The sequence below is a fragment of the Notothenia coriiceps genome, unplaced genomic scaffold (genome assembly GCF_000735185.1).
Source record: "Notothenia coriiceps isolate Sejong01 unplaced genomic scaffold, NC01 NC01_scaffold00018248, whole genome shotgun sequence".
Lineage (NCBI taxonomy): Eukaryota > Metazoa > Chordata > Actinopteri > Perciformes > Nototheniidae > Notothenia > Notothenia coriiceps.
In genome coordinates this window covers 201,385-223,113 of record NW_011350949.1, presented here as the reverse complement: position 1 = coordinate 223,113, position 21,729 = coordinate 201,385, and the positions used below count along the sequence as shown (strand labels likewise).

Here is a 21,729-nt window from a genome sequence, read left to right as displayed (position 1 = left end):
CTTGGGCTTCCAGTAACTGCTAGAATCCACTTCAAGACACTGGTACTTGCGTACCATGCTGCGAATGGATCTGGCCCTTCCTACATCCAGGACATGGTTAAACCGTACACCCCAGCACGTGCACTCCGCTCTGCATCGGCCAAACAGCTCGCTGCACCCGCACTGCGAGGGGGACCCAAGTTCCCGTCAGCAAAAACACGTGGGTTTGCTATCCTGGCTCCAAAATGGTGGAATGAGCTCCCATTGAAATCAGGACAGCAGAAAGCTTACACATCTTCCGGCGCAGACTGAAAACTCATCTCTTTAGACTCCACTTCGAGCGATTGAATTACTAACAAAGCACTTATATACTAATAAAGGGCTGGCTTATCTAAAGCCAGTTGAGTAGCACTTGAAATGTTTGGCTCTATGAAACCTGATGTACTTATATGATTCTGTTTTCTTCAAGGTTGTATCTTCCTGGTCGAATGCACTTATTGTAAGTCGCTTTGGATAAAAGCGTCAGCTAAATGCAATGTAATGTAATGTAATGTAACAGGTAACTTATTTACAATGGCAACCTGGCAGAAGACAATGGCCGTTTCTCAGTCGCGAGGAAACTGGTCCTTGGTTTGGGGGTAATTTCGAGGCTGCACATGGGTGTCCTTCAAATCCCCACAATGCTTTGCGCACGGACCAATTTCCCTAAATCTGTGGCGGAAAATGTAAGGCGGGGCCTCTCATATGACGCACACCTGCACACTTGCTAGCCTGTTCCACTCTTCGTTTTCCGAATGCCAGGGAGGATTCTTGCCTAGCTTCTGAAGGAAGTGACTCGGAAGACATGTGCTACCAAGCAAGCATCCTCGCGATTGAGAAACGGCCAATGCCTCTTGAGGGGAAGCTGTGTAGAGGCTTAAACAGACATGTGCCCACATTAAGTAATTATTCAGCATACATTAATATAACCTATCATGGAAGACAAATTAGGACTTGTATTTACAGGATTAATGACAACAGATCCTACACAGCCCCGAACATGTGTAATTAGCCTTCATATTCATTAGTTATCCTAATGATGATAGGCCTCATTTCCTTTTTTAATCAGATGTTGCTCATTAAACAACCAGCATTATTAGTTGAAAGGAAAGTGGTGTGGACTGTGAGGGAGATTTGTAAAAGTGATCATGTTTTTATTAGACATGATATGACTAGTTTCTTACCAGTTCATCTCATTTTTGCATCTATGTTTAACTCATTTCATGATACTATCTGCAAACCACTTTTTATTTTGTTCTGTTTGTATGTTTCTACAACCTAAGCACAAAAACATTGCATCCATGTTCCATGTGCAAGGTTTAAGTGTTTATTTAAGAGACTTTAATTGTGTAAATGTAAAATCAAGCAACTTACTTTTAATTTCCCCCCCAATTGTCCAGGTTCACTGCGAGTGAGTGGCTGCCTGCCTGAGAACAACACAAATTGTGACATCAATGCTGTCCGGTCCCCGCTGAATGTGTCGTCTACCATCAGCTTCACTCTGGACAGAAATGACAAAAGCGCAGAGTTCAGATGTGAAGCGATATTGGATCTTGGAGCTGAAGGACCAAAGCCTCCTCCAAACATGATGTCCAGTCCTCTGAACATCACTGTTTACTGTAAGATCACACTTACATTTGCTGCTCAGTAGATCATCATCACTGTAAGATCAAGTGATGATGGACATTCAAGGATAATTACATACTTAAACTCATCAAGAGAGGTTGTCGGAGAGTGCTCTCAATACGAAATTCTATTTTCCTATTAAAGATTCAAACATCCTTAACTGATGTAGAAAAGAGCAGAGTGAAGAAAATGGAGACATGTTGATGCTTCCGCAGTGTGTATTGATGCATCATGCAAATATAGGCAGATGTTAATATTTGTAACTTTATTATTTTATTATTATTCAGTGGAAGATAACCTCTTATGTTATGTATTTTATTTTATCCTATTTTTGAGTTTTATGCCATGTTTACTATTATGATCCAGTTTTGTATTTTCCATTGATTATGTTATTATATCCTGTGTTCTTTCAATGTTAATTCTGTCCATTTCCCCCTATTTTCAATACAACAAGTATTGTTGATTTCGTGTTAATTTCCTTGAGGAAGAAATTGTAAAAGTGCACATTTATAAGGTTTTTTGCCCTTTATTTCTCAACAGATAAGCCCAGCATTAATACCACAAAGCTTCCAAAGAGGATCCCATTGTTCAGAGGTTATCCTGAGGAGCTTGTCTGTGAAGCAGAGGGTCACCCCCCTCCGGAGATCGAGTGGCTCTACGGCGAAGACAAAGTGCCCCACAAGTCTGGAGACACACTCATTGTGTATGAAGCCGGCCGCTACACATGCAACGCCACGAATGAAATGGATTCCACCTATCATGCAGTGGAAGTGATTTTAAAAGGTAAAAATGTAGTTAAACAGATCTCTTGCAGGGGGTTGAAACAAGTAAATATAAAACGTTATATAAACTAAAAAAACTAATATTCATGAGTTTCTGCTGCTCAAATCTTTATTTTACTAGATCAATTATACAATTTTGCTCTAGACAGCCTTTATTCGTAAAATATATTTCACCAGTAGGGGTTAACCTTAAGGAGCAGAGCAAAAATACATACAGGTTCAAGGACGATTTTGTCCTCCTATTTAAATCCATTACAAAATGCCGCCGGGTGACCTTTTTGAGCGATTTGCCGGAGGAATGGATGGAGGTAAAGGTACGTTTGTTGGAAAGTTAAGCTTATTTTTTTACAATGACTTGCTTGCTGTTGTAATAGTTTATCATTATAGATGTTCCATATAAACTCAATAAGCCTGTCTTCCTGTCTTGGCCTTAATCTTACGTTGAAATTGTAAGTTTATATTTTAATTTTAATTACACTTTTACTTGTCAGTTTTTCATCCAAATAGCAAAGTGCATCTTTATTTATCCTGCAGTAGAAACCATTATCATATTTCTGGCATAAAAGTTCACATAAATGTAATATGCATGTGTTGAAGCATGAAATATATCTGACACTTGTATTTTTAGCCGTTAATTCTAATATTCATAAATGTTAATATATTGCCTGTTTGATTTCCTTACAGAGGACTACCTTCCGCTCATAGCTGGATTTGTGGCTGTCACAGTAGTTGCCATTTCCATCGTCTTCCTCTTCATCTACTCAATCTACTACAAGAACACCAAGATGCGTCGCTACAGTCTTAAAAATGCCAAACTTGACACTCAAAGTGGCAACGTAGCCCACTACGGATGTGACATGCAGTTTCCTATGACTAAACTGTCTTAGCAGAACATCTATGGGTAGCACAGACTGAACAGCTGACCACTCTGAATGCATCTCTCTGCCACCAGAAACTAAAGTGTGACTCAGCCTGCAGGCTCACACTGGACAAGCCTGCATCTATTTTCCAACATACAATAGTATTTTACCATTTATGGAATAATCTAATCATACAAAATAATAAACCTTGGCTTGAGATGTAGACTTTTATATTTACTACTGGATTTGACCTTTTCACTGGAAAGGAAGAAGAGGAGCAAGGGCTCAAAATGCCAAGAAAACTGTTTTAAATGTATTTTCACTATAGAACATATTAAGTATGATTATGAATGTTTTTTGTCCACATTGGTTTCACCAACGCTTGTGCTTCTCATTATGCCCCCTTAATATTCACTCAAACTCAGATCTCAGTGTGAAATTGTTTTTAAAAACCAAACATGATTTTGTAAAGCACATAGGAAGTGTTGACCCTGAAACTGCAGTGGTTTTAATTTCTACTAACAGGAAGTTTGCAGTGTTTTCGCCCCTCAGAAGGTGTGACATTGAATCAGCTCTTCTCACAGTATTGCTTGTGCATTCTATTCATTGACCCCATTGTCCCTTTACTATTCTTTGTAAGCCACTCTGCACTTCTTTCTGAGTGTGTAGCCTTCTCTGTGCCAGGTGTGACATTGTGCCTTATTGTGTCAGGCCTTATGGGACAAATTGTCTTGTGCCACAGTTGTAATGCTTTTGTATGAATGACTGCAGGCATTTATTGCCTATTACAATTTTAGATTCTGGATGTTTTATGTAAATGCAAAGCAATTATATTTATTTATGAGAAACAGCAAAGGTAAAACAATTTAGTATTGAACATGGAGAACAGTCCGGTGTGTAAATGTAAATTCAATGTGAGGGACATGAAAATATTTGTGAATAAAGCTGTAAATATTTGTGACTGATGTTAAACTGTATTTTAATAATAAAATGACTTTTCAAACAGATTGTTTTGTTATCGAAACCTTGCATGCATGCATGAATACATCTGATGTGTATAAATGTATGATACAAAGCTACATAACACTATTTGTGTAGTGTCTTCAAGCAACAATTATATAGTGCATTACTGTTGTTTATATCCAAAACTGCAAATGTATCCGTGCCTGGTAAATCTATTTCAGAGTATAGATAGACCCGTGAGAAATCCCACACTTGAAATGTCTTGTCTGTATATTTGGAAGGAGGAACAAACAATAAATCTAAAGAGTTAACATCTAATTAAAGCTAACCAAGAGGGGGCGTGCATATCCGTGTTCCTCCAGCTGCACTATCTATCCTGCAGACTGCTCTTCTAAAACTATGGTCTGTCTCGCTAACTGGCTCCATACAAAGCACACACTTTCCAAGTCTGAACATGTTGCTGGACCGACTCCACATGAGGGTGTTGTTAACTGAAGCCAGCCGGTTTTACGAGCTGGATTGCAGCCTATATTTGCTGCCTTCTAATGCTGTAGGAAATATTGTTGTTAATCAAGAAACACTTCCTGTTTTAGAGGAGAGGTTTATCTGGAACGCGAATTTTTGGATGTTATTCAATCGATTAATAAATCAGTTGATCAAGCAGACTAAACCAATCAATCATCCTTCAATCCTGCATTCAGTCCCCGCCTATTGACCATTGACACTGTTTACTTCCGACCAACACATGCTACTCCAGAGGCTAATGTTTGGAAATTACGAGGAGCACTTCAATGCATCACACATGGATAATGTTACAGTACCTTGGTGACTAAGATCATCATACAGTCTCTGCTTACGATGTGATCTCATCTCACACGGTCACCAAGTGAAAGAGAAAGTAGCTTCGAGGGACTCGGATTTGATCAACTTTACTATTTTTTAATCTTATTTAGTCCTAAAAGTGCTTCTGGTTTGAACGACGGAGAAATCATGAAGTTGTTCCTCGTTTTAAGCGTCTTTATAGCATTTACAGGTAAGTGTTTTGCATTGTATGCAAAGTTAGAAGGCCAACTTGTTTTTGTATTTTGAAGCGCCGACTCCACCGGCTGACCTCCGCCCATTGTTTGCTTTATCTAAGGCTGATCTGACTGAAATGGTTTGCTTTTTATAACATGGGGTCGAAATTGAACCATGATCAGGGCAGCCATACATATGTGTCGTAAAATAGATGACCTATTTTTGGTAAATATTATTATTAATGTATTTAATTACACTTGGAATGATTTAAGAACGTTTTCAACTATCAAAACGATCAGGGCACAATTATTGTTAGTGTAAACACTTTTACAGTTGCATGCATTTTCTTGTAACAATTGTAAAAAAAAATCTTCTTCACAATGTTATCTGTGATGTGAAGTAGGCCTACTATTTTTCCAACAATTATCACTGCAACCTTTTCAAAGTGTCTCATCAGCTTTTGCATGGCCATGATCTTTTAAACATAATGCTGTTTAAAACTCTACTTTTTTTTACTGTGTATACTGTAAACTATATTTACCCTGTACTTTTAGGAAAGCCTGTGAGTTCCTCCTGTGAAATTGAATTCAGCCCTCCCAATGTTGTGGTGAGATTTGGAGACCCCTTCTCGCTCAACTGCAGCTCAACATCCAACCAGATCGATTCAATGGGCTGGGAGGCTATTTACGGAACAGGTACAGGAATACAGTTTGGGGTATCTTCTGTTGCCTTAAAAATAGACTCTGTGAAGGACTGGCAAATGGAACCTCAGTGCTTCGTTAATCTCGAAAATGGTGTTCAGTGTTCAGAAACCCTAAACTTCACCGTTTACAGTAAGTAGCTTTTAACTTTCTGTTAATTATTAATGGAATTTTTGATCATTCAGTGCTTGTGATGTTGGATAGTTTTTTGACTATTTTACCAATTTGTCACTTTTTTTTTAATACAGAAATGCCGGACTTCATCTCTCAGCCAAGTCAAATGGACCCCATGGTCGAGGGTGAAAAGTATCGCTTGCAGTGTGACATTGTAGATGTTACACCAATAAGACACCTCTTTGTGGTCTGGCACATAGGAAATAGTATAATCTACGAACACTCATTTACTGATAACACTACATTTCCAGTCAATACTTCATCTGTCTTAAATCTGACTGCTCAAAGAGGCTATAATGGAGCTCAGGTCTGGTGTGAAGCAAAGATGATATTTTCGCCACCGGTACAAAGCCTTCCCACGATCCAGTCCAAGCCTCAGAAACTGATTGTACTGTGTAAGTTTTTAATGCAATCTTGAATTAGCCATAACAGTTCTAGATGTTTTTTTAAGGAGAATATGGTGTTTGTTTTGCGTCTGAATTTCTCTCTGTTTTTCTCTCTCTGTCTGTATTTTCAACACATTTTTCCCTCAGACTCGCCAACATTCACCACGCCCGAAAATGAGACGTTTGAACTCTCAGCTAGGAATAAAATAATGTTGAATTGCACTGCTACAGGAAACCCAATGCCGGTATACAGCTGGGGTTTCGCACACCCAATACAACAGACGAAGAAGAATGACAGTCAGCTCATTTTGACCCCATCCATTCGGCTTCCAGGGACCTACAACTGCACAGCGTCCAATACCCAGGGCTCCAGCACCAAGTATTTCACGGTCATCGAAGCTCCAAGTAAGATATTTTTCATAAAATGTTACAGCAACTCTATTATTGTCTTGCAGTTTTGATAATTCTATAATTGCTTAACGCTATTGTTTTCCATCAGGTAGTCACCCTGGAACCACTGCTGGAATTTTAATTGCTTTGTTCTTAGCAATAATCTTTATTTTGGGATGTGTGGTTTATCACAAACAGAGAAACTCTTCTGCTGCATGACCAGATAGTCTGAACAGATGAGCTGAAACAGAATGTAACACAAACTCCCGTCTCCCACAGGGAACCGCACTACCTTTGCAGCCTTGGTTGGAGGATTTGTGTTCCTAGGAGCCGTGCTCTTCATTGGCGGTCTTCTTTTTGTGAAACCTGATGGCACGTTTTCTTTCAGCAAAGTCGGCTATCTCTAAGGACAGCTTGCCTCATCAGGACCTGTATGAGGCCAACTTTTTTTTAATTCAATTTTGCATGGGTATGCCATGTAAGTAGTACATTTTTAACGTTTTTTGGTGCTTGGATTAACATATTGTCATGTCTCTTAAAGGCCTAGAGGTATAATCAGTTTGCTCGGCTATTTTGTGGCGTCATTATCATGCTTGGGTGCTGTAGCTTTGACATTGCATCGCTTCAGCTGTCTGTAAAGCTCAACTAATCAATATTGCTATATTAACAAACGGCACATTTACATGCGCTCAAGACATCAGGTTACTTGGAGAAACCAGGGATATATTTGGTACACATCTCCCCTTTCAGCTTCCCACTCTGCTGTCAGAGACACACTTTTCCTGTCTGAAGTCTGTGTCCTGCACGGAAGCTGACTCTAACCCAGGTTATTTACTAGGTGCATGCAACCGCAACGGAGCATTAACACCCAACTTTGCAGCTCTACAGAGCTTTTTAACTTCCTTAAGCTCTTTGTTTTGGTTTTGTGGCCTGAACATTTGGTGTATGTTTCTGTCTTAGTAACTCTCAGCCACCTTTTATCAGCAGGAAGGTTTTTCCAGCAACACTTCTGGTAAACCAACTGTATACTACTTGTCTAACAACAAAGCAACAACACGGGGAAGGAATTTGAGCATGGAAGAGACAAAATTTTTTCTAAGAAATGAGTATAGACTGTATGTATGTTAGAGACTTGCATAGAGCTGATAGAAGAATGTATATTAGAAACACTATTACATGTATAAGGCCAAAGTGGGTGTGTCAAATTGTTATAGAGTTATTCTGCCTCCAAGTGGCCGCTTTGCCTTTTGGCAGTCAGGAGCTGCAGCCCTCATCTCTTATAACTTAAAAAAATTGTCTAATGATAAGATTGCACAAATGGATACTACTGAATGGTACTGATTCAACAACCATTGTTGCCTTATTACAAGAATTATCACTTGTTTTCTATCCTTTTTTTCAACTAACCAAACAAGACCAAATGTTAAGGCAAAAATGGAGTTGATCTATTCTACATGATGTTTTTATCCACTCAGGTCAATGGTCACTACATGCTTTCCAGACACTACAATTGTTATAGTAATTACTTGAGAGTGCCTGCAACTGGGCAGTTTTATTTTTATGAATAAATTGTGCTATTTCATGTTATGTATAATATTTTTTACCAAATGTTTCTTTAAAATATGCGCTGGCACAGCTCTGGAATGTTGGTTTATTTTTGCACTGAAAAGACTGACCATGCCATTTCTGTAACGTTCCTTCAATTTTATATGAAAAGATATGCGAACAGACGCTTTTTATTAAAATTACGTGATTATGAGCCACTAAATCCTGTGTCAGATATACTATTTTCCTGATGTATTGGTTAAAAATTAAACAAAAGACTGTTCTTCATTGTTATCCGCTGTTATCAAAGACAAATTATTTCAAAAAAGGGACGTTGTGAATGATCCAAGGGGTTTTAAAGGGAAAATAACTGATTATTTGATCCAAAATGTTAATTTCCTCCAAATCCTTAGGCAGAATACTAAATGAGGGATAGACGGAAATCCCCTGGATCTCTCTCTCTGTTTCTCTCTTTGGCTTACATTATGCGGTGATCAGGCTGCCATACTAATCAGAATTGCACAAAGTGAATGTAAAGGAGAGCATTTGTTATCCTGCCTACGGTTGCCAATATAAACCTATTTTTTTCTGAAGGCATGTTCCTTATGTTCAGTCCTTGTCATTTTCACTAAAGGTTTTGCAAGAAAGCACTGTTTGCGTATGCTCTGACTGTGTTGCTATAACAACCTGGCAGAGTGGATATTGCTGAATTTGTTAAGGAGTTAAAAAAAGGTTATGATAGAAACAAGCTGAACATAATTCTCTAGAGAACTTGAAGAGAAAGCAGCATATTGAAAGTGAAGCATGAACTTTAATCTGCACATTGAGATTCCCAGCTGTGCTCTCACACCAAAGAGCATCCGATTACTTGCTCACTTGCACTGCAGTTGCGGTCAGAGCGGATATACTGTGTTACATTCTGGTCACAGTGTGAGGCTTACAAGCTACATGCTGTACCAATACTCCTGCCTGCTGGGATTTCACAAAGCATGGAGTTCAGAAGCAAGAGGATACAAGAATGCAAGCAGAACTGAAAACAGGCTGTTGTTCACAGCCAGTCATGATGGCCGAAACAACAGATCAAATATCTGGTTGGAAAGCAGAACATGTCACACCTAAGGCTGGAATGTAGAAAGTATAAAAACAAAACATCCCCCCTTGACCTAAATTAAATAAAGTTCAGATTCTTGTAAATATGTGTGTGCATTATTTCAGTTTAAAGATATTGGGAAAGTTTGGTTGCTGTAATAGATTAATTACTTTATACTAAAACATGCTATAAATGTATTACAATGATTATACATGCATTGAAGATGTATTGGTATATTTCAAATTGACAACATTTTGAACACCAAATATTGTTCTCTAAGACTATAGGGTTTTAAACGGATATTGTAAATGTATGTATTCATCTTTTTCATTATTTCCGGTGATGTAATATGAATGTCTAAGGTGGGACCTGCAATGTCCTGTTATAATGCATTTTATATAAGAGCAGTGCAGTACAAAGGATTTCGCTGTGTTTTTCAGAGGCCTGCCACCTGTTAAATTTCCCTCTTTCCCTTTCACCCCCCCCCCCCCCCCCCCCCCAAAGTCAGCTGGGATGAAGGGGGCCCTTTTGTTCCAACATAGTTCCCTGCAGAGTTGCCAAGCTTGTACAAGTTGGAATTTTTCTCTCTCTCTCGCCCCTGAATCGACGGCTCAGTGCACAAGATAACATGGGAAACACATTTTTTAGATGGATTCTGACACTTTGCATGATTTACTCCGGTAAGGTAACATTGTTTTCTCACTTGTTGGGGTTATAGATGGCGCTCGTTGCGGAAATGTTCTGGGAAACGATGACATCTAGTCTGTGATAAAATGAATGTGAGACCGACAATCAGAGCAACAACACGTTAAAGCATTGCTTTATTTATTCGTCGCGGAACCACTAATTATATTGTAATTAGGATTGTTGATCTCTGTAGCGTGAAAATATGCCTGTTAGTATTTATATTACTGCAGTATGTTTCACAAGTGCAATTATGACAGTTAATCTGTAGGCTAGGCCTAATTCCTTATAGCCTAGAGGGCCCACAAAGTAAACATGTTGTTGACATGGCATAGCCTACAAATACATCATAATCAATGTAGTTGTATGTAATTATACACAGGCGATTGCGTTGATTTCCTGTGTTGTTGGTTGTTACACGGTAACATTACAGCCTGCATACGAAAAGAGGCCGAGTGCAACAAGTGAAAAGAAGCTGGGGGAGATGACAGGCTAAATAGACGATCACTGCTGCTGTGTGTCCATTTGTGAAAAGTAACTAAGTCTGAGTATTTAGAAAAATGTGTGTAGCCTATGTTTTACTCCATTACATTGATTTGACAGCTAGAGTTACTTTCCAGTAAAGATTATGAATATAAAGAAAATACATTTAATGCATTAATATATTAGGTTAAGCTACCCAGTCGTATAGTCATTACAATAAGCTCCTCCTTTGCCAGCTGCAAAATGAACACAATGCATCAATAACTATACTCAATAATGGAATATTACTCTGGAATAGGCCATTCTGTTTTAAATGTGGTACTCAACAAGTTTGATGCTGATACTTGCACCCATTGTGTCCCAGTGTCAGGTGAAGGTTGCTCCCTCGTCCTGAAGCCCTCCAGGGTGGTGGTGGGCTTTGGGGAGCCGGTGTCGGTCAGCTGTGAGGCCACTCGCCCGGTTCGGGTCCTGGGCTGGGAGTCTGTCATCAGTGCTGCACACACTCAACAGGATCTGTCCGTCCAGTGGAAAGTAGACAGCCTCATTGATTGGATAGAGGAGCCTATCTGTTATGGTGTGTTTTTCACAGCTCCCAGACAGTGTGAGGAAAAACTCAACCTTGTCCTCTACAGTGAGTCAACCCTTTATTTAACACATAGTGTAGAAAATGATCTTATTGACTTACATGAACCTGTTTGACTTGAACTTTTTATGTATTTAGAAACCCCAGATAGTGTCTCCATCAGGCCTGTGAACCACTCTGGCCCCATGGTGGAGGGAAATGAGTACCAGTTGCTCTGCGAGGTTCAAAACATTGCTCCGGTTCAATACCTCACCCTGAGGTGGTACAAGGGGCAGACTGAGGTATACAACCACTCCTTCACTGAACTCACATCGTCATCGCCTGTCCAAGTGTCCTCTATCCTCATGGTCACACCAACAAAAGCCGAAAATGGAGCACATTACAGGTGCGTAGCGGAGCTGGAGCTCGGACCAGAGGGACCACAGCCCCCCCCCAGTGTGACCTCGGAGCCTCTCAATGCCTCTGTGTACTGTAAGTCCTGAGTCTTATCTGCAAAACAGTTATCATCAAAGTCAACTTTATTGTCAATCTTTCAGTTTGTGTGTACAGACAAAGAGATCGAAATACCGAATACAAAATACAAATATTTATAAAAAAATGTATAAAAAAATGTATATACCTATAAATACACAACCACACATGTATACATATGCACACATTAAGACATAAATAAAAGCACAACAATCAATCTATATACAAAATAAGTCACTTCAAAATCTGTGAAAAATGTACATTAGTGCAAGACTGTCATAGCAGCGGAGAAAGTGTCTACATGTATATCTATCATATTTTCAATGTTCTGGATATAATACAGTTACTAAAGTATTCTAACTTTTTCACGAGTATTTACATTTCCTGCGACTATACTGTATATTTCTACTACACTAGAATTTTGAGGCAACATTTTACATTTATAGGACAGCTTTGGAGACTTAGAAAAATTATATTAAATAATGCAAAAATAAAATCAACAAATGATCAATTTTGTAATATTACATGTTAAAATAACACTCTTATGATCCTTTGGTGAAATTCGCAAGCTACCCTGTATACATACTTCTAATTCAATAGAATTGTATGTTCACTCAATTGAATATGCTGAATTTAATCCTTGTGATCTTTGCTCTAGTTCCTCCTACTTTCCTCGATCCGGTACCAGCGGTCTTGGACCTTACAGTAGGTGCTGAAATGACCTTAAACTGCACCGCCACAGGGAACCCTACGCCTGTGTACAGCTGGCAATCCTCCAATCCCATTCCCGAGGGGATGGGCGATGAAGCAGCTCTTACCTCCTCCTCACTGCTGCCAGGGACCTACACCTGCACAGCCTCCAATACACTGGAGAAGAAGAGCAAGCAGTTTATCGTCAAGGCCAAGACCAAAGGTATGAGGGGAATCTGAAGTGCACATGTAGTTTCTACACACTGCCTCTTAATCAGCCTCTTCTCATGCTTTCACTTAGGTGTTTGAAACAGGAAATCCTGAGAAGGGCTCAGATGACAACAATGGACATACAAGGAGAATCCAACAATGGGGATTTTACTGCTGCTGCTTTAGAGATGGAAATGACCTTCTTGACTCAACAGATATTTATGAGGATCTTGCTATCAGGCAGGATTAGATCTCAATTAAAAACAATATATTTGATATACTTTGTTTGGTAACTGTTGTTTAAACTGTCAGTATGTTAACATGAAAGTGTTCGTGAGATAGATTCGTTATTTAGGATATAGTTATGCTTTCAATGTGATATCCTTTCTCTAATTTATATATTTTCTAGATCTATTTTCGTATTAATGAAATTATTGTGTAATCTTACCAATGTGTAGCTACTCCTGATATAAAATGATGACGACATTGTTATTAATGTATGCTGGAAATTAATTAGAGAACGTTAAAGATCACCCGGTCATTACTGTAAATATGAATTGTTAATTTTCTTATCTTTATGAATAAAAGTTAAATGAAAACATTTTTGATTTTCTCTTTTTTAACACCTACAGTAGATTTACCTAGATTTCATATTATCAGAATGAATGTTTTACTGTTGGCTTTGGGTCAAGTGTCATAAGAACATACATAAAGTTATTTTGAATAAGAATTACCTTTAACAAGTCAAAAAACATAATGTTTAGAATCAGAGCAATGAGTTTTATAGACACAATTATTATAATACAGGTTTAAATTGACATAACCTTTGTTTTCAAAATAAAAAAATTATTATATGCCTTTTTTTGTGTTAACTAACCTAACACCACTTTACTTTGTGTAAAGTCTTTAAAATACGATATGGGAAAAATAAGCAACGGTCTCCCATAAATTCATAGAGGTAAGACTATTTTTCTATATTGCAGAAATAGCAGTTTGTATTGTTTTAATGTCTGCATGTAATTCATTACGCACCACCAGGTATCGCTGCTGTACTCTTTCACATCATGATTTGAAATTCTATCCAAACGTCACGTGATCAAAACATTGTCCCATTGCAGAAGGAAGTGCTATTAGTTTAGCGGCTAACACCAACATACGACCTTTAATCTAAATCGTCATAAATACGTCCTTGCAATCTACCCAGATTCAAGAGAAGGTGGGGACAAGAATTTACAACGAAACTGTTTTATATATCTATGAGTGATGTTCTGTCCTTTGTAATGCAGTGCCTGATGTGTTTACTTTTAACATATTCTGAAATGGTCCCTTTTCGGTCCGCTTCAGGAGGTATGCCACCGAAAGATCCGTGTCAAAAGCAAGCATGTGCAATTCAACACTGTTTACAAGGTACACAAAACAGTCATTTGAATGCAATTATGTTTTTTTTAAGTAAACCCCACAGTAACATGTTCTAACTCCTCCTGCAGCTAACAAATACGTGGAGAGCATGTGTCAGGATGTGATCCGGGACATGCGGCGCTGCTGTGAGTCTCAGGCCGGAAACTCTATCTGCTGCTCCGGGTTCAAGGACTCAAAACCCACGGAAAACCAAAGTAACACATAGCTCCCTGTGGGATGCTTTCGATGGGAATCATGGTGAAAAGTCACATTGTATCAATGTTTTATTTACTGTCACATTGTCTCTATCCTGCAACAGCGAAGTACAGTGACTTAAATAGTCTTTGAATGATTGTGAAATGGCCTTTCTCTAAGCAAACATTTCGACATGTCTTTGCAGAAAGGCACTTGAGCCCTGGGGCTGGCACACCTACAGTAGGCTATGTGGAGTGCAACCACTAGTACTGTTATTAAATTAAACCCTTGTTCAACCAGTCAGAATGTCCTACCTCTCTGGCACATCATAACTTGTGGAAATGTATAATGTACACTGTCAATGTCAAATGACTATTTATTAAAAATAATTGTGTTCTGCAATTGTGTTCTGTGGCTTTTCATGTCATCAAATTCAAAGGAACACTGAGCTACTGAAACATTCATAATGCAGATGTGACTTTTTAAGGGCCTGCAATCACTCATGGTAAACCAATCAGTTGTGTTTGAATATAATGTTGACTGATTAGACCTATTGACTGTATATGAAGAGATTATACCTCTTCCCAGGATTGAATGTGTACAGACTACTTTTTTTTTAGTTAAATAGTACACTGACTCTGTTGACCTAACATAATTACCAGTATAACGCAGCACATCTATTGATTTTCAAGAATACAAAATAAACAAAATAAATTGGATGAATCCCATGAAATTGTATTTTTAAAATACAAACAAAACAGACAGGCATAGGTTATTGGAGATGACATGTACAACATAAGTAGTAAATATAAAAAAGGAAACATCCATATGAGGAAGCATACTAATATATTATTATTATTATTATTATTAATAATAACAATTTGAATACTAAATATATATAATACAATCATATAACTTAGCACATCTTTAACGTAAGCAGAGGTCTCATCTATGATAATTGAAAATACAGTCGGGCCTCTGATAACACATCTTATTACTGGGAATAATTTACATCACCTAAATATACATTAAAATAAAAGTGGTGTTCTGTCAGAAATGTTGCAAAAATATTGTTAATGCTTTTTTTGCAGAACATAAGCAGTAACCATGTGCATGAAACACAGTTTATTTGAGTTTGATTAGCACTTAACTGTCGTCAACAACAACAACAGTCGTCTTTTTTTTCTTTTCCGGTGTCGTACATGCGTATGACGCAGTGACGTAATGACGCAGTGACGCCAAACGGAAATGTGCAGCAACGATTCTTTCTAGAAATCTGTAGCAGTTTCTCGCTAGCTAGTAGCGACTACTGTTCTAGCAACTAACCACCTAGTAGGTGTAGGTCCATCTAAGTTTGCCTTGGCCGGAAACAGCCAGCCACTGCATCGACTACTAAAACATCTTAGTAAAAAGTGTTGAGTTGTTTTCTTCATCGGCTTTTATTAGATTGGAGATTGAGGATAGCTTGGTTTAGCCTCCTAACTTAGCCGAGTCATATCCGAAGCTAACGTTGTTTGGCTCGTACTGGTATAATGTCTAGGATAGACTACAGCGTGTGGGACCATATCGAGGTGTCAGACGATGAAGATGACACCCACCCCAACATCGACACACCCAGCCTCTTCAGATGGAGACACCAGGTACAGATTTAAACAACAGTATATTTACAGTACGTATTTACATGTATACGTCGTTTCATAACTGTGTCCTGTTCTCACTTTGGTGATGTATATGACTGCAAATAACTTCAATAAATCATTGAGAGGGGTAGGACCCAAACCAGATTTATTTTGGACTAAACAGACTACAGCTTGCTTCACGTTTTTACATTGGCATTTGTTCTGCAACACCTGCAACACTGACCCCCACTGTTATTGTGATATATTGTGGTCTTACCATTACTGCTGGTGCGAAAGTATCATAATACCCATTTTAATTAGTTAAATGATCACAACACATTTTCTAGATAATGTGTGTACCTAATATTGTCACTATCAGTGGAATAAGTAGTCATCTCTGACCATTGCTGATGGAGAAGCTGCCTCCAATGGCTTCAGCCAGTTCCCTAAAGACAACATGAAACCCTTGTACCTGTGCTGTGGACTTATGTATAACTGTTATCATTTCTGTTCTTCAGGCACGTGTGGAGCGAATGGAAGATTACCACAAAAAGGGTGACGACATAAGCAAGGCACTTAATGAGAGCCGTCGTAAGCTGGCAGAGGCACAAAAGAAAGTACAAGAGCTGTCCGCTTCATCAACCGATGATGCCAAAGCAGAGCTGAGCAAAGCCCAGGCCGAGGAGAAGAAACAGAAAAAAGAGGAGCGGGATATAGATAAGAAGCTAGCAGAACACAACCGGGAAGAGAAGAAGATGCCATGGAACGTTGACACGCTCAGCAAGGAGGGTTTCAGCAAGGTGAGGCAGATTTTGGATTTAGGATTGGCATCATATTGTTATATTTTCACTACAAGTCCCTATTTCAGCAAAATGATATGTGGTTAAGAAGATTGTAATAGTACGAAAGTAGCAAACGAAATAATAAACTCTATCAGCCTTTGCTAAGTTTATATTTATTAGAATATATTGAGTCGTGTTTTTCTGTCTTTAGTCTAATAATTATAAAAGTAACTTCTCAATACCACTTTAACATTACATTTGGTGCATATCTATCCTTTTTTCAGATCATTTAAAGATAATTTATTTGCATGGCCTATGCTATAAAATAAATAATACACCCTTTTGCAACAATCTGGTTAATTTTATCTTTATTTATCCATCCAAATAAAAAATAAAAAGTTATATAATACAATAAATTAGCTTCTGTCCTTATCAGAAACATAGTCTGTAATGATGATTTTCTGCCCCTGTTTGTCCTCCTCAGAGCGTTGTTAATGTCCTGCCTGATGCCACGGAAGAGACTGAAGAAGAGAAGGAGACGAAGCATAAAACCTTTGTGGAGAAAAATGAGAAGCAAATCAAACATTTTGGTAAGTCTTATTGATATCTATGCATCTTTCAGAGTGTTGGTATATAAAGAAAGTACAGCTGGCCTTTCATTGCTGTCTTTAAAATAAAGGTCCATCTTCTTCTTTACTACAGGTATGATGCGGCGTTGGGATGACAGCCAGAAATACCTCTCTGACAACTCTCATCTAGTGTGTGAAGAGACTGCCAACTACCTGGTCATCATGTGCATTGACCTTGAAGTTGAGGAGGTAAAAACAAACAGAATATTTTTTCTTAACATTTAGCTCCAAGGGAACTGGTGCCTACAGTTTGTTTTATGGGCTGTAACATTGTGATACTTTAACATGCACCAGCAATAGTGTTTTGAAAATATGTACATTATTCTTAAATTCCTTTTTTTTGTAGAAACACTCATTGATGGAGCAAGTGGCTCATCAGACCATTGTCATGCAGTTCATTTTGGAGTTGGCAAAAAGCCTCAAGGTGGATCCCCGCGGCTGCTTTCGACAATTCTTTGCCAAGATCAAGGTGAGTAACTGCCACAAAGTCCATCAAATAATTCATAGCTTTTTTGATAAAAAAAGTTCAAGGTACTATGGAGGGAACAGGAGCTAAACCCAGACCCCAAACTAGGAACTAAAGTTTTTGACATCGGCAAATAAGTCAAGTGATGCTAAAAAAACAACAGTGTCTTAACCCTCCTGTTGTCTTCGGGTCAAATCTGACCAATTTACTACTTTCATCAATCATAACTTTTTTGTTTTACATTCAATTGCATTAAGGCTTTATGATATCCTTCACAGTAGACATTTGAACATATACAATTGCTGATCACCACTTTCATTGAATTTTGAATGATTTAGTCAACTTTGTAACACCCATGGTGTTCCTGGTCAAAAGTGACCGCCATAAAGAAATGGAATTAGTAACCATCTGGATCAGATAAAACATACACCACACACCCACACACACACACACACCACACACACACACACACACACCACACACACACACACACACACACACACACACACAACACACACACACACACACACACACCACACCACACACACACACACACACCACACACACCTTGATGTGTGTGTCCCCTTATGTGATCACACGCCTGACACACGACAAACACAGAACAATTTGATACACTTTCCCACTCTTATGTGCATCCCCTCACATGGATCACACCTGGCACACGCATACATGTTCAGTGTCTGTTCTTTGTATATCTTACTCGCAGTTTTTCATGTATGCCAGTAGTCTGATACAAGTATTTACAGTTTGAAAGGGTGTTAAATGAAGTTTGGTGGATGATTAATGGTGGGTTCGTGTTAATGTAAGTTAGCAGTTAAAACAGGACCCGGTCAAATTTTGACGCGCCACACCAAAGTAGTAAGGGGGGGAAACCAAGAACAATAGCAGGGTTAACCGAATTTTCTATTATTTTACACATTTATAGATGCTGTTATATACTGTGGTAATATATCCTGGCTGGTGACAGGATGTGTATTTTTTAAAATTATGTAACTTTTTTTTTTTTCTATTATATTATATTTTTTTATTATATCATAACTTAGTACCTTTTTTTAAATGCATGTCACATATTTAGACATATTACACATTAAGGCCGTCTGTGGCTCTTTTTTCGTTGCTGTAACTACGCACTTTTCCCTCCGTGGAATGAATAAAGGTATTCTGATTCTGATTTCATCATGGTTGAGAATTTCAACTCTGACCAGACCTACAGTAGTAGTGATGTCACAGTTACTGGAGTACACCTGTACTGGTAACACTGCAGCAAGTTGAATCTTTAACCACTGGATGTCAGCAAAATCAAGGAACTTTCCATAGGTTTAACAATACTCTTGTAGGTTCCTAACTTTATCCAAAACATTTCTTCTGAAACTGCCAACACGGAGGAAAATACCTGTTTTATGTTCAATTAATGCAAATTGTTATGTCTGCCACACACAAACTATGTACGTCCACTCACAGACAGCGCAGATCAGCAGTACCGAGGAAGCTTTCCAACGACGAGCTAGAGGTCGTTCAGGAGCGAGTTCGCGGGCAGGGGCAAAGATCCCATCGAAAAGCAATGAAGAGAGTATGTATGGGAAGAGGAGCGGAAGAAACGCATGGGGACCTGGAGGGCTAGATCCTGTGGAGGTGTACGAGTCAACTGCAGTTGTGAGTCCTTTTAACAAAACGCATGTCACTTTTTTCTCTTTTCTGAAGTTTAAATGCCCTTACAAAACATGTTCTTACTTGCAGGTAGATGCGAAATGCTTTGATGATAGAGCATTCCAAAATGTTACAAGAGGCTATTAAGCAAAATGAACCAACGGTATGGTTTCTTATTTCAATATTTCACGTTATGTACAATGTAAAGTTACCTAATTCACGTGTGTTCGTCTTTGTCCTACTTTGGGTATGTTAATAAATGTGAATTGTTTTATGTCTTAGGAGGCGACAGGTTCAAAATGAAGAGGTGCATAGAGTCGGCTCTGGGTCCCTAACTCCCAAGACGGATATGGGGATGAAAAAGAGGATGATCATCTACCTATGAAGAGGTGAAACAGGAGCTGGAAAACTTAAGAAGGAAGACAACATGATTCTATGATTGCTGTTTTTTCAACTGTAGCTTACCCACTGTATGCGGCTCACTTTGTGTATGATAGTTTCCCAATCATGAAATAATTGAATTTGCTTTTTAAAAAATATTTAAGCTGAGACTAGCATTCACCTATCCTGAACAACAACATTGCATTAGTAACTCTCTGCTCGGAAAAGAAAGTGCTGGCTTGTGTTTAGACATAATCTGTTGTATTACATTTTATTTGTGTACACCTATCATTTTGTGAGTGCCTGCCTGCTTCTTTGTCTGTATAGTTGAAAACCGTTCCTATACATATTCAGGTTGTTGCACTTTAATGGATGGATGTTTTTTCCCTCTTTCTTTTTTTTTCCTTCTCCACATTTACATGTTTTCTTGGCTCTCCTCGACTTTCCAGCGCTCACAGCACACCCCATCGCTCTACTTCCGGATCGCGTATTTCCACCCACACGTTGCCCATCTTCCCTCCTACACAACCCCTCTGCTAGACTAAAGGCATTGAAGATAGAGTATTTCCAAAGCTCAAGGCCAATGCGTTGTTGGTATTCACCTCTCTACTCAACCATGCACCTCGTACCTGAGGTACCATGCTTTTCCAATCTGAAGTAAGACGGTCAAAAATGAGAACCATAAAATGAATCACCACCAAAGTATTGTATCCATCTGCAAGACCTGTGTGTCGTAGTAACCGGCCTGCTTTTTTAATGTGGGAGCAAGCTGCATCCTTTGCTATGGTGTTTTTTCTAATAAATGCATTTTTGGTATTTCTTACATATGATCATTTGCTCTTACATAGAGATCTTCTAACTTGTACTGTAGCCGCACATAGGGTGGGTCATGCTATAGCCTTTAATACAGTCACTAATTACACATTAAATGACACAAACAATATTAATACACAGTACGCCAGTGCCAGGTAGCTGTGGCTTTCGAACGGTGGAGAGTCAAATTGGACCCATTTACCTCGAATGTTAAAACTCGGCCAATGAGAAAATACCATCTGAAATCAATGAAGCTCATCTTGATCATCACTAATTAAGAATCGCTCATAAAATGACAATCCCGCCAAGCTTTTCGGTGAGAAAATGAATGTGATAAAGGATTGGGGCACATACTGTTGTACCTCTACCCATATCATCTGGCAATCAACCCACCACTTAAATGCCGTCGACAAGACCAGCAAACCTTCATTTAGCGCCGACAGAAGGTTAACAACACACTAAGGCCTATTAAACACTCGGACCCATCGCACACCTCTCGCTGGACTGAACAACACTTTAACTTATGTAAAGGTGGGGGGATGGCTTTGATCACATAGTGGCATAATGTAAATCATAACACCAGAAACATTAAACCATAATGCACATGAAAAAAAGTGGCCAGTTGAAACATTATTAATAACTGACCAAGCACCAACAAGTACATCATTATATACACCTCGTGCCATTCATAACTAATTGCTATCCCCCTTGCATACTTACACAACGCAGCTGCTGACACGAGTTCCGTGGCCCCCATATCCCAACCCTCACATTTGTACAATCCCTCTTCCTTGACAGACCCGTTACTGAACTGACATTTGCGAATATTTCGATACTTTGCATAACACTTAATCTGCCTTCAAACACCGTTCGACACATTTCTCTGCTCTTTCGTCGGGAGTCTTCAAATCCGCAATTATGTGTGACGTCATTGCGGGCAACAGCTCTCCAGCTGCAACGCCCTTCAGCCGGATCCCAGGCATCTGCATGTAAACGCAACGATGTGAGGCCCACAGCTAGGCAGCAAGCTCAGCCACCCCGGAGTGCCACGTTTACATCTGGAACGTGTCCTGGAGCTCCATTCAGTGGAGCGCTCCGGAGCAGC

General features: G+C 38.9%; 5 protein-coding genes across 10 annotated transcripts in view; 4 read left to right on the top strand and 1 right to left on the bottom strand.

The window, feature by feature from the left end:
- LOC104950878 (hemicentin-1-like) overlaps positions 1 to 4,293 on the top strand; it is a 22,959-nt gene extending 18,666 nt beyond the window's left edge. For both annotated transcript variants that reach the window (XM_010777470.1, XM_010777469.1), the window contains exons 9-11: positions 1,419 to 1,637; positions 2,185 to 2,427; positions 3,111 to 4,293. In XM_010777470.1, coding sequence (XP_010775772.1) covers positions 1,419 to 1,637; positions 2,185 to 2,427; positions 3,111 to 3,313 — 665 coding nt within the window. In that variant the 3' untranslated portion in view covers positions 3,314 to 4,293. The remainder of the gene's footprint in view (positions 1 to 1,418; positions 1,638 to 2,184; positions 2,428 to 3,110) is intronic.
- A 628-nt stretch (positions 4,294 to 4,921) lies between these two features.
- Positions 4,922 to 13,276, top strand: LOC104950876 (hemicentin-2-like). 4 transcript variants are annotated; one of them, XM_010777467.1, is made up of 9 exons: positions 5,031 to 5,282; positions 5,821 to 6,099; positions 6,216 to 6,536; positions 6,675 to 6,932; positions 7,197 to 7,395; positions 11,084 to 11,350; positions 11,441 to 11,773; positions 12,432 to 12,686; positions 12,765 to 13,276. In XM_010777467.1, exons 5-9 carry the CDS (start codon positions 7,287 to 7,289, stop codon positions 12,770 to 12,772), a joined length of 972 nt encoding a protein of 323 aa, XP_010775769.1. In that variant the 5' UTR covers positions 5,031 to 5,282; positions 5,821 to 6,099; positions 6,216 to 6,536; positions 6,675 to 6,932; positions 7,197 to 7,286; the 3' UTR covers positions 12,773 to 13,276. The 4 variants fall into 4 exon arrangements, 3 of the variants coding, with proteins under 3 accessions (XP_010775768.1, XP_010775769.1, XP_010775770.1); XR_798967.1 differs by lacking the exons at positions 11,441 to 11,773; positions 12,432 to 12,686; positions 12,765 to 13,276 and having other exon boundaries at positions 5,003 to 5,282; positions 11,084 to 11,159; XM_010777466.1 differs by lacking the exons at positions 7,197 to 7,395; positions 11,084 to 11,350; positions 11,441 to 11,773; positions 12,432 to 12,686; positions 12,765 to 13,276 and adding an exon at positions 7,027 to 7,190 and having other exon boundaries at positions 4,922 to 5,282.
- Positions 13,277 to 13,731: 455 nt separating this feature from the next.
- On the top strand, positions 13,732 to 14,665 carry cmc4 (C-x(9)-C motif containing 4 homolog (S. cerevisiae)). Of its 2 annotated transcripts, XM_010777465.1 has the most exons (3): positions 13,732 to 13,889; positions 14,018 to 14,080; positions 14,161 to 14,665. In XM_010777465.1, the coding sequence occupies exons 2-3, from the start codon at positions 14,023 to 14,025 to the stop codon at positions 14,295 to 14,297; spliced, it is 195 nt and encodes a 64-aa protein (XP_010775767.1). In that variant the 5' UTR covers positions 13,732 to 13,889; positions 14,018 to 14,022; the 3' UTR covers positions 14,298 to 14,665. The 2 variants fall into 2 exon arrangements, with proteins under 2 accessions (XP_010775767.1, XP_010775765.1); XM_010777463.1 differs by lacking the exon at positions 13,732 to 13,889 and having other exon boundaries at positions 13,896 to 14,080.
- A 793-nt stretch (positions 14,666 to 15,458) lies between these two features.
- Positions 15,459 to 19,815, top strand: LOC104950892 (cell division cycle 37, HSP90 cochaperone). The gene is made up of 7 exons (XM_010777488.1): positions 15,459 to 15,906; positions 16,404 to 16,685; positions 17,152 to 17,257; positions 17,370 to 17,485; positions 17,643 to 17,765; positions 19,245 to 19,417; positions 19,713 to 19,815. The coding sequence occupies exons 1-7, from the start codon at positions 15,799 to 15,801 to the stop codon at positions 19,813 to 19,815; spliced, it is 1,011 nt and encodes a 336-aa protein (XP_010775790.1). The 5' UTR covers positions 15,459 to 15,798.
- Positions 19,816 to 20,421: 606 nt separating this feature from the next.
- The window catches only part of raver1 (ribonucleoprotein, PTB-binding 1), a 7,887-nt gene continuing 6,579 nt past the window's right edge, over positions 20,422 to 21,729 (bottom strand). Inside the window, exon 5 of the mRNA XM_010777487.1 lies at positions 20,422 to 20,463. Within this exon, the coding sequence (XP_010775789.1) occupies positions 20,422 to 20,463 (42 nt within the window). The remainder of the gene's footprint in view (positions 20,464 to 21,729) is intronic.

What these genes read in the sequence shown, in the direction of transcription:
- LOC104950892 (XM_010777488.1), top strand. Translation starts at nt 15,799, where the DNA reads ATGTCTAGGATAGACTACAGCGTGTGGGACCATATCGAGGTGTCAGAC. An exon ending in AATTCTTTGCCAAGATCAAG is followed by an intron (nt 17,766 to 19,244) that starts GTGAGTAACTGC and finishes GTCCACTCACAG; the next exon opens with ACAGCGCAGATCAGCAGTAC. An exon ending in GGGCTAGATCCTGTGGAGGT is followed by an intron (nt 19,418 to 19,712) that starts GTACGAGTCAAC and finishes TTTATGTCTTAG; the next exon opens with GAGGCGACAGGTTCAAAATG.
- LOC104950876 (XM_010777466.1), top strand. Translation starts at nt 5,240, where the DNA reads ATGAAGTTGTTCCTCGTTTTAAGCGTCTTTATAGCATTTACAG. An exon ending in CGTCTTTATAGCATTTACAG is followed by an intron (nt 5,283 to 5,820) that starts GTAAGTGTTTTG and finishes CTGTACTTTTAG; the next exon opens with GAAAGCCTGTGAGTTCCTCC. An exon ending in CACGGTCATCGAAGCTCCAA is followed by an intron (nt 6,933 to 7,026) that starts GTAAGATATTTT and finishes GTTTTCCATCAG; the next exon opens with GTAGTCACCCTGGAACCACT.
- cmc4 (XM_010777463.1), top strand. Translation starts at nt 13,930, where the DNA reads ATGAGTGATGTTCTGTCCTTTGTAATGCAGTGCCTGATGTGTTTACTT. An exon ending in AATTCAACACTGTTTACAAG is followed by an intron (nt 14,081 to 14,160) that starts GTACACAAAACA and finishes CTCCTCCTGCAG; the next exon opens with CTAACAAATACGTGGAGAGC.